The sequence below is a fragment of the Glycine max genome, chromosome 8 (genome assembly GCF_000004515.6).
Source record: "Glycine max cultivar Williams 82 chromosome 8, Glycine_max_v4.0, whole genome shotgun sequence".
Classification (NCBI taxonomy): domain Eukaryota; kingdom Viridiplantae; phylum Streptophyta; class Magnoliopsida; order Fabales; family Fabaceae; genus Glycine; species Glycine max.
The window spans coordinates 11860671-11872796 of NC_038244.2; the positions used below are offsets into that span (position 1 = coordinate 11860671).

Here is a 12126-nt window from a genome sequence, read left to right on the forward strand (position 1 = left end):
TTTAAGATGTTCCTTGCAATTGCTTAAGTAAGATGTTGAATGCAATGAGTTAATTGAAAAATTTGCTCAATGCAAGCATACTTTAAGTTATTATCTCAGAAGTTATTTTTGGTTTGATTTGAAACAAATCAAGGAAGACGTATATTACTTCAAAACAAAAGAGTATTCACATCCTGCCGTCAACAAGTTTAATGTCATTCTTCTAATGTTAAACTTGTCGATTTTAATACGAGAGTACTCTTTGCGACAAATCTAATAAAAAATAACTTCTCAAATGCCTAAGGCATGTAAGCCATTGACAATTTATTCTATGAACTAATCACATTCAACATCTTGCTTAAGCAATTGCCACTAATTCACACGTGATCTTTAACAACATTTTTTGGCCTAACACTTAAGTAAAAATTTTGTTAAAAACTTTTGATAACATTTCAAAAATATTAGTGAACATGAATAAATGTTATTATTTTTTTCGTGATATTTTATCAAATGTTGTGTATAAACCGTATTGCTAAAGGTTTTAGCAACATGAGTTATACTACAACATTTGATAAAATGCCACAAAAATTAGTAACATTTTTCCATATTTGACAACACATTTTAAATGTTACCAACAATTTTTACTAAATGTTTTAGAATAAAAAAATGTTGTTAAAACATGTGTAATAGTGTGCATAACACAAAGTCATGAAAAAAGTGCTTGAATCTCGATTGGATAACTGTAAACTGTTTGATATCTAAACAAAAAAATGATAGTAAAAAGAAATAACCGGATGTGTTTTCATTAATGGAAGCACGAAATTGGATTATAAATAGAATTGAAATCTTCAGAATAAAATATAAAAAAAGAAAATGGGGAAACCTTGAACAATAATCTTTCCCTCAACCAATGCCTTATATTATATTCTCCAAAGCAACGTAAAACAATAAATGGATGCAACAAAAAGTTGGCGTATGATCATATAATAAATAACTTTCTCTTCAAAACTATCCAAATAGCTTCCATTCTGAAATGATAAGTACCACCCCCCTCTGAACCCTAGCGAATAATTCATCATATCCAGATTCAGTCGGGACATCCATCCATTAGGTACTAATTTTGTACGAATCTTTTTCTATGAAAACTAACATATTTAATAAAGTTTATCAGTTACTTTGCTGCATAACCATATATACACACACATATGCATGGACAAAAATGTAGAGCTAAAATGAAAAAGTTATAACTATGCCAAACAAATTACGTATGTACATGGATTAGTAGAAAACAACAAATTTGGTTTTTTTTTCATCAATACTTATGGTTATCTACTTGTACTATAATGCACAGTCAAATTATCTATTCCTAACTGCTAATAAGGCAATATAAGGACTAAGTAAAGCAGGATGTAAATTGCTGTACAAATTTGACTACCTATCCCAACATTTTTCATGTTTTACTAGTTCATACATATGGAAAAATTGAAAGAAAGGACAAGAATGCTTTGGAATAAAGAGCCAAAAACAGCAGTAATTTGAGTCAAACTTCATATTTGTAGCCATAAGGCCACAGCTCAGAGTCCGTTCCATGGATATTCTGTTTGTTGGCCCTCCACAGTTCTAAACTGAAGATGATTGTGAGTACTTTCTGCTTGTGGTTCAACTGCTGCACTGACATTCTGCAAAAATTATTGAGGAAAATAATTATTAACCAGAATTCTTTTGCCATAATAAGTTGACATTGTTATCAACGCAAAGGTAAGTGAGTAGCTCCATCAACTCTAACTTATCCAACTACTGCCATCTGTCAATTTTTTTCTGCTTAGTATTGTTCGTTTGTCAGGAACTGAGACAGAACAATTACATGCATAACAAAGCGAAATGAATCCTCTCATGTGAGATTTTTACATGACAAGGTCATGTGAAGACTGAAGAGAAAGATAAATTCAAGAAACTTAAATAAGGTCCCATATATTTTGACATGGTGTCTGTGTCTATCTCTTCACATATTTTTGTCATATGAAAATCTCACACGAGAGAATCTATTCTGTATAACAAATTACAAACATCACAGTTTAAAGTTTACATATCCTGATCATAAAATGGGCAAAGATAACCTCTGATGTACTAAAATATGAGGATACTTATTTTTCTCAAGGCTTTAACAAGTTAGGTCCAGTAGGCTAAACAGCATCAGGCATCTTCCCGTTTTGTTTGGAACTGCATATAAATTGGCTTGTATTTTAAATATTTAGTAAGATCAGATGATAGATAAAGGTATATCAGCAGTAAACTATTAGCATAAGCAAAGGCAAGTATAAACGTTCCAGATATGCACTATGCTACATTTTAATTCCTCGGTTGGGGAAGGTGGGCAGATAATCAAGAAAATACTGAATAGATTTCCAATTAAAACTCATAAGTAATCCTATTCTTATGGGGAATATAGCATACTATTTTAAAATATATGTCTAAACTCTAAAGTCAATACATTATCAATTTTCAATTTACTCTAGGCCTCTAGCCACTACGGTGTTGTACAAACCGGTTTCTCCACTTCTCTAAACTGTTTTTCTACACATTAACTTCAAGCTTTATAGCTGTTTGTGGTTATATTAACTACTAAAACTTCTCGAAATGGTGAAAAGAAATTTATCTTTGGTCATTTACACCATTTAGAAGTTAAAACTATTCCATCAGCCTTGCATTTTGCCACCACAAGCCTTTTTATTTCTTAGGAATAAAGAGAGATCCGTAGATGAAATGAGAGAAAAAGAAGAAGAAATAGAATCACATAACTTTAAAAAAAATGAAATACCTCTGTGCATACATTAATTCTTCACAATTCCGCCAGAATCAAAGTGTTGCTTTGAAGTCTGAAAACCATGTAACTCTCTGCAAAATATTATGAATCTTTATAAATAGGGAAGAAAATTGATTTTTGTATGCCATTTTCCAGGCAAAGAAATGTCATATCCTTGGCAAAGTTTGTTTCTCATAAATAATCTACAAAGGATAACTCATGACAAAGTTGAGATTTCATCACTTCCTCTTCCATGACTTTCTCTGAAAGATGTGAAACTTCGATATAGATTTGAAATTGTAACAACATATAAAAGCAGGCCATAAAACAGTCAGCGTGAAAAGAAAAGAAAAATCAAGGGAATGTGATGATTAATACTAGTGTTTTTAATTTATAATTTACCAAACAGAAAATGAATTAGATTTAAAAGCTTTCAAGTTGGTTTCTCATTTAGTATTGGGTAAGCAACAGTCAGAGAGAAAAGAAAAGAAAAACCAAGGGAATGTGATGATTAATTAATCCGAGTGTTTTTAATTTATAATTTACCAAATAGAAAATGAATTAGATTTAAAAGGTTTCAAGTTGGTTTCTCATTTAGTATTGGGTAGGCAACTTACAAAATGGAAGCACATTTAGGTTAGAAGGAAGAACTGAATATGAATATATAGATGGAATTATGCTCATAATATAGAATCAAGTTTATCACCTAGTTGCTCATATGAGTTACGACCAATGACAATATCATTCCTGCAACTCCAAACTCCTTCAGAGATCACTACCAATAATCACCACAAGAGCATGATGCATCTGAAAAATGGTGAAATCGCTTTGAATCTCGGATAGTGATTGTACACTTCTCTATCAGCGAGACAAATTTTGCAGTGTTGAGGCAATCCTGGCTTATTTGGAGATTTTTTATTATAACTAATGGCATATCAGCATTACTAACCAAAAGTCCAAATGCAAGTGCTATCTTCTCACTATGCTTGTTAATCATATCTGTTTTGACCTCTTCATCAACATCATGGAGAATGGATTCAGTTTCAGACACAAAACCAACCTCTTGAATTTTTCTCATAATCTCTTCCAGCTTCTTGTGTATTTTGTCTGAGTCAGGGTGAGAATAATCATCCACCACAAAACAACAGATTTTTTTTCCATGCGCAATAAAACTGCATCTAGCATTTCTAGTATAAACTTTAGTCTTCATTAAAGCTCTCACTTTTGATGCATCACTCCACAGACCTGCAGCAGAATATATGTTGGAAAGCATGATATAGTTTCTAGGGTCTGAAGGATTTAATGCAATCAAATTCTCTGCAGCTTCCTTCCCAAGATTGATGTTACGATAAACCCTACAAGCACCAAGAAGGGCACCCTAAAGTCCCCACAATTTGGCTCCAATGGCATATCCTTTATCATTAGATAAGCATCAATGAGTAGACCATGGTGGCCAAGAAGATCAACCATACATTAATAGTGATCCAATTGGGGTTTAACTCCGTAAATATCAGACATAATTTGAAAGTAGTACTTTCCTTCCTTGACAAGCCCTGAGTGGCTACAAGCACTTAACAGAGCAAAAGTAACATGATCAGGCTTCATACCTTCCAATACAGTCCTTTGAAAGAACTCTATTGCTTCTTTCCCTTGCCCATGCATGGCATACCCTGCAAGCATTGCAGTCAATGCCACTTTATCAGGCTTGCCGATCTCTGCAAAGACCTTATGAGAAACATTCAGTAAGGGAGACTGAATGTTTCTAGAAAACCAAAAAAAAAAAAAAAAGGGAATCATGATTTCCATTGTACAAACTGTACAACAGAATCTTGATTTCGTTGTATTTCCATAAGCAGGGAAAAAAATAACCTGAGAAGGGGAGGGATTCATGAGGGAAGAAGGGAAAAGAATAACCTTTTTGTCTTTCAACTAAAGATGGAGACGCAGAGGGACCCATTGTTTCATCTCACCATTAGGACTGGTGGTGGGCACTGGCCCATCATCATGGCACTGACCAAGATAGCTTTTTTTGGTGATGTCGTACTTTCTCTTTTGCCCATTGGTGCACTGCCTGTTGTACCACCTATTGAGATACCATTGCCATTCATCCTCGTTAATGCTCATACTCCCAAGTACATGTATGTTCCCCCTACTTCTCCCGCATCGTCTTTTGATCTGCCTTCGTCTTCTTTGGGGACTTCTTGGAGCTATCTTGGGGTAGGGTTAGCACTGATCTTGCTTTTGCTCAGTCGGAGTAGTATAGGGATAGTTAATTGCTCTATCTAGGTTTTGTCTTTCTTGATGTATTTTAGGGGAGGGTAGCTTAGATATTGCAGTTATGTTTTTCGGTTGTTGATTTACTTGTACTTTATATCTTCCGTCTGTAGTGGTAACTTCATAAGGCTTTGGACACCATTCTTTTAGCACTAGTATTTATGTTATCGTGATATTTATTTACTAGATGACATATGATCATTCATTACTGTTGTTTATTAACTATGTATTATATATGGCAATGATTATCTTCAAAACTATTCTTTTAAACTATGTTCCCTTTATCACAAGATAGTTATAAAAAAATAGATTATGCAAATTTACAGTTTTTGAAATCAAACTTTAACCGGCATTTCGGCAAGTTAAACAAATTTGTTGTTTTATTAAAAAAATAAAGTTGCAAAAAAGGTCATTACAAGTATCAATCTTTAGGTATTAAGGAATCATGTGTAGAGGATAAAAGATTGCATTCCTATATTTTGCTACTAGTTCTAGATTGTTGCCTAATCCAAAATGGTTAATTCTATGTATACTTTTTTTGTGAGGAGATTTCATGCATACCTAAACTTATTATAATTAAGTACTACTAAGTGAAGCTAAGAAGGTGTTTATAAGTAAACCAAGGCCATTCCAATAAAAAAATGAATCAGAAAAAAATTGATTAAATAATATTTTATTTGGATTTATTTCAACGAAAACTAGACAAATTAATTTTAACTTTTATTTCTTAAACTAAACCAAATCAAATTAAATTAGGTCATTTAAGTGTTCCTAACTAAAGGGTTTATCTCCTCCAATCAAATTAATGAGATAATTTGTGAACTTTATCTTTTTTAAAAGATGTCACTTTATCCCATACAATATTGTATATTGTTGTAGTTTGAAGGATATCACAAAAGATTAAGTCTCATATTGTTTAGGATAGTTTTGACTCAAGTGTTTATATATCATTTGTGATATGAATTTTTAAAATGGTTAGCAAGAGATGAAAATCTTGTGTGCATGAACTTGAGCCATGTGGGCTTGTTGTAGTGTAAATTCATTGATTCTTCACATGTGTGTGTGACCCTACAATCCTTTTACATTTTATTTAATTAAAATTCTTTTTAAGAATTATTTTGAATTAAAAAATGCTTATCCAAAAATCCCTACTTTAATGAGTTTTTTTATTGGATCTAATTTAAAAAATCATGGGATTTTCCATTTTCTATCTCCAATCATTTGATCGTTTGATTAATTACTGGTATTACATTTCAATTACCACTTTCACTGTTATTAATTATTAAAATGCTCATATGGTTCTTTCCTATCCTGTAAGTACGAGTCTCTCCAAATGAGTTTTTCACACCGATAATTATCTTTTTTTTCTTCTTTCTTTTGGTTTTCTTTCTCTCCTCTTGGGTTAGAGTTTTCACCCTTTCACGTTCTGTAGCCTCTACACGTTCGAGAAGTTCCTGTTGTATCATTGGGGACTTCCTTAGGATACGCACCTACCTCAATTTATTTGGTCCCCATTTGAGCATCAAACCAAAATCTTATTTCATAAAATTAGTAGAGAAGCATATAGATCCACCAAAAAATGAAGTAAAAAACCATATACCAAAATTACTACTCGGAAAAAATAAACAAAAAAAGGAAAATACCACAACACCATCAATAATTAACATACCGCAGGAGTCCAATTATGGTCAAGATTTTTTTTTTTTCTCTTAGTCCTAACAAAAATTGCATCTTTTTTTCCTATTTAAAATGAAATCCAACCACATAATTATAACCGGCTCGAAAAATAATAAAGCATCACCACCCAATAAATAAATAAAAACAACTAGATGGCAAAGTGAAAAATTATTAGATAGTATGAGATGATTCATGTTTTTTATGATTCCAACTATTAATTATGTGACTTATGTGACACATAAATAACTTTAAAATATAGAATTATTTATATATCAAATAATTAGAATCATAAATGACGTAGTCCTAGATCACTCAATGATTTCTCGACAAAGTGATCATCCCATTTATAAAACATTCTCAGTCCAAACCTATTTTCCTTGGGCAAAGGCATATTTCACTAAAATTCCCTTTCTTTACACTGCAAAAGTTTAATTATGGAGAAGAAGAAGGTTGCATGTGTCGTCCTCCTCGTCGTGACCTCTATTAGCACTGCAATGGCTCACGCCGGTCACGACAAGGCCGAAGCTCCTGCAATCGTCCCCGCCCCAGCTCTGGCACCCAAAGGCGGCGTTGCTGCTCTTGGTCCATTCCTTGGTGCCTCCCTCCTCTCCTTTCTTGGATACTATTTGCAGTTCTAAGCCATGATTGATATATATATATATATATATATATATATATATATGTGTGTGTGTGCATGATAATTTGGAAAAGAAATGAAGGGAAACAAATGATAGAATATGTGGGAAAATGGTTGGATGTTAGATCCAGCCACAATATATGGATGTGAAATTGAGATTCCAGCTATTATTTTAATTTCTAATATTATTATTCCTTTTGGTCTTGGTTTTTAATTTTTAATGTATCCTGGTATTTTCGGTCCAAGATTATAGTATTATGTATTGATGGAATGATTTCATATATAATGTAAGAAAGTTTAGTATTTGTGTATTACATGTTTTGGTTGGTTTTTAATTCTACTTTTTGGATAAGTTTCGTTGGATTATAAATGTATCCTTTGCAGTAATGACCATTAATTTATTTTGAATTCAATCATTTAATAATCTAGTCCTTTGTGGATGTGTATAATTCTGAATGATCAAGATATATTTCGCTCTAAAAATCATGTTATTTAGAAGTTTATATAAAGGTAAATGATCATGAATTATATTCCGGGCTATGAGATCATATAGTTCAACTTTTTTTATTTTATCAATATAGTTTAACTTAAGGATGAATCGAATAACTTTTGACGTGGATTTTTTGCAGCCGGAAAAAATTGATTTGAGTGGGAAAAAAATACTGGATTTGAGTGGAAATTAACGGAGAAAAATACTTTCATAACTTTTTGTGTTCGTCTGTAAAGCAGATATGTCATAATAAGACGAAATAATTGCTATTTTTTAAAAAATAAAGCAGACTTTTCTTTGGGATCCTAGGTCTAAAACGTGGTTGGCAACGCATGGTTGCAACTTGCAACCTTCCAAATTAATTGGTATTAAATGAAATGGGCCGTTGACCTTGACTTTAAGTCGTGTAAGTGGGACCGATATGCTGACCCAAATAAAAACTAAATACAAAAGTGACCCGGGTTCAAGCTGTTACTGTTAGGACTTAGGACTTGAAGTGTGAAATTTTAGTGTTTGTTTCATCCCTACTAGTCTTTTTATTTTTATTTTTATTTCTTGATATTTGTTCTACATTGTTTCTTTTTTTTTTTTTTAACAAATTTGATCTCCTTTATCATTTCAATTATGTAATTTTATGTGTTTGTTAAATTCTTAGATGATTCACATTGAAGATCTTTTTCCTTTGATCTTAATATTTTTTTATGGGTCTTACATGTCACTTCAACTTTTAAGATTTTTATAAACATTTTACTACAATAATAATATCATTTTTTCACTAAAAACTTCAATTAGATCTCACATGTTATCCCACATGTTTATAATTTTGTATTTATATATTTTTCTTTTAAAATGATAATTCATTTGTACTTTTACTTTAAAATAATAATATGCCAAAAAAATTCTTGAAGAATAATTTGTTTATTTGAAAATTATAAAATAAAAAAAATAATTATATTAATTTTGTGTTGACAATAAATTAAAAATTAAGAAAGTTTATAACAATAAATTTAAAAAATAAGGAAAATATGTAACCATAAATATTTAAAATAAATTTGTATTTGTATTTTCTTCATGCTCAATACGTGCCCAAATATGTTCTATCAAATCTACTTGAAGGTTTCAATGAAATTTTTTTTATTCAACTGTGTTCTCCTTTTTAGCTATCTTTCAAAATCATAATGAAGACTTTTAGATAGTGGAATGACCAGAATGAAGACCTTTAGATAATGGAATGACTTACATGGCATTATCTAGATGACCATAAGAATGCTCAAAATTATCATCATGTGTGTGTCGTTCATCCTCAACAATCATATTATGTAATATGATGCATGCATACATTATATTATTCATTGTTTCCATCTTCTAAGCATGTGATGGATCACATATAATTGTGAATTGAGATTGGAGCACCCCAAAAGCCTGTTCAACATCCTTTCTAGCTCATTTTTGTCGTTGGGCAAATAACTACCTATTATCTCTTAGTGGCATTAGGATAGTCTTTACAAACATAGTCCACTAAGGATATATTCAATTTGCTAGATAATATCTCATATTATATTGGGTTTCATTCATTATATATTGCACCACTGAAGGTTCTCCTTGAAAATTCTCATTAAACAAATGAGACTGATTTAAGACGTTAATGTCATTATTTGCACTTGTAACACCAAAAAATACATGTCAAATTCACAAGTACTGTGATGCAATTGCTTTGAGCATAATTGTGGGTTTACCATGATCACCTCTAGTAAATTGACTTTTTCAAGCTATTGGAAAAAAAAAATCATTCCTAGAGCATACAATCAACTGAACCTAAATACATGGAAAGCCACGTGCCTCCCCCATTTGTAGTAGGTATTCAACATCATTGTTGTTAGGTCTCCTTAAGTACTCAACCCCACAATATTCGGTTCACCCCTCTTACAAATGTCTCTAAGAATTCTTGTGCAATAGTTTCACCAATTTGATCATAATCATCTACATTGTCAATAGGTGATTTGTATGTCAATATACGAATAGCAATAGTGCATTTATGCTCTTAGCACAACCTATGTTTGTAACGCCATTTACCCCTCACATATATGTACTAATAATAAAAGGAATAAAAAATCAGAATTAATTAAAAGTTTTTAAAACATATTTAAATACAAGCCTTTCAAAAGGGAAAAAGACTCACATTCATTTTTCTAACATCATAATAAAATTTGTCCAAATAAATAATAAATTATCTCAACTCAAAACAAGGTCATCCAAGACTTCATGCAATTAATATAGAAACCTATACCCCAATGTCACATCCTATTAGAACATTGTGTTCCCGTGTCTTTTAGCATAAAGTTCTTCATAGTCATCCACCTAATCATCTGCTCCCACGAATACAAAGTTCGAGATCATCACAGGATCCAAACACAAATAACACACGGGAAATGAGTTATCACATTCCTAACTAATAGAAAAAAAATAAGACAACATGTAGGTATAAATATCATATACACAAAAATACAACTTACTTAAACATAGCTCACGTTATTTCACCACTTTATCGCGCAACATCACATCATAACACCACACGTCTCATTCGTTTTCACAACATTCACGTACTCAATGATTAAAACACAATATCACTAAATCAATCAATATCGATCAATACACAAATGTTATGCAACAGATACATTAAGACTCAATCCTATATGCAATGTGGTATCATGTCAGTGAAAAACCTCGTCGGACGCTTAGGAGTACATGACAAGACAAACCACACACTAGTAAGTCAAGTCACTCTCACTAGGTAAAATCATAGGGAGGTCAGTCAGAGTCACACGATTTTGCGAGAACGCTCCAACCATGTGGGGTCGGAACAGGCTTAACGGAGCATCCAAACCGGGTGTATTTACCCCCAAGGCCTACACTCCGAAGAGTCCATCAGAGCCTCTCCTTCCTGATTCAGGTCCAACCCAAAAAACATTTTAGCATAGACTCAATCTATGAATTGTACAAAATACGCGACTCCTCAATTATTCTCAAAATAGTTTTATCTCATCGTGCTTGTGATTAAACTCGTCGGGTCCCTATAGTGGTTCCCATCACAATACTCGCCACACATTAACTCGTCACCCTTAAAGGGTCTTAGCATTAACTTGTCGCCCTTAAAGGGTCTTATAGTCGTGTGATTGTACAATTCATAGCTCACAACTCAATGCTCACAACATCTCAATGCACTAATATATTACGAGTCATTATATACTCAATTTATCACATATATTCAGTCTCAATCACAATGGTATAATCCCAAAATAGCATGTTATCACACCTCATGAATCATACACACTTTACCTATGAACTATGCAATACACACAACTACTTAATTGTTTTCAAAATCATTTTAACTTGTCGCACTTGTGATTAAACTCGTCGGGTTCCCACAATGATACGTAAAACACAACAATATTGCATTTATAATCGTAAAGAAAAAATTACAATTCAATAAACATCCCAAAATAAACCTCAATTTAATCCTCTAGGGATCCCTACACATGTTCATTCTAACCCCAACTGTAATAAACTCATCCCTTACCTCTAAGCGGGCTCACGTGTGTATTCCGACAGCGATAGCGACATCTCTAGTAATTTCCTGTGATTTCTGAAGTTTTTCCTTTGACTAGGGTTTCCAAACGTTAGAAAGAAGGAAAAGGGATTGAAGTCTTCATTCCATTGTCTACGTGTGATAAGTATTTCTACGAAAATGAATCACGAACCACATATCAAAATTTCACGACAATCAAACGGTTAACGAGTTCGAGATCGTAATTTTACTAAGACAGTTTTGGATTTCTGCGAGAAAAAAAAAATTACGATGCAAAGGGTATTTCGCTCACCTCAGACATTTTCTCTTAATTCCCAATGGTGATTGGCTAATGATTTGCTGAAATCTTGGCCAAATGGTTTTGAAAAACTGGTGGGGTATTGCTTATACCTTATATATATTGATTATTGCTGATAAAAAAAATTACTGAGGTATATCCTACGAAAGAAGGCGATGTTCAAATGCTAAAGCAATAAATGGCATTCTATGCCAACTCATAGTGTGGTGTTGATGCTGCTACCATACAGAACATGGAAACTAAGGATTTCCCTTTAAAACATTGATGAAGGTTTCCACAAATGATGCTTAACAATGGATTTGCTATGGTTAAAATATACGATATAAGTATTGTGAAAGGCAAATAATAAAGTATCATCAACCACAAGTACTCAACTGCAAAA

General features: G+C 32.4%; 1 protein-coding gene across 6 annotated transcripts; it reads right to left on the bottom strand.

Annotated features, from left to right (window-relative positions):
• Nucleotides 1-1373: 1373 nt before the first annotated feature.
• Nucleotides 1374-5135, bottom strand: LOC100817432 (pentatricopeptide repeat-containing protein At5g40410, mitochondrial). Of its 6 annotated transcripts, none has more exons than XR_005892565.1 (5): nucleotides 4697-5135; nucleotides 4390-4507; nucleotides 3489-4027; nucleotides 2798-2874; nucleotides 1374-2199 (listed from the first exon to the last, which is right to left on the bottom strand). XR_005892565.1 is itself a non-coding variant. In XM_026129627.2 (5 exons), the coding sequence occupies exons 1-3, from the start codon at nucleotides 4737-4739 to the stop codon at nucleotides 3558-3560; spliced, it is 621 nt and encodes a 206-aa protein (XP_025985412.1). In that variant the 5' UTR covers nucleotides 4740-5135; the 3' UTR covers nucleotides 1374-2199; nucleotides 2798-2874; nucleotides 3489-3557. The 6 variants fall into 6 exon arrangements, 1 of the variants encoding a protein (XP_025985412.1); XR_005892562.1 differs by having other exon boundaries at nucleotides 1374-1658; nucleotides 4390-4452; nucleotides 4697-5134; XM_026129627.2 differs by having other exon boundaries at nucleotides 4390-4497.
• Nucleotides 5136-12126: the final 6991 nt, after the last annotated feature.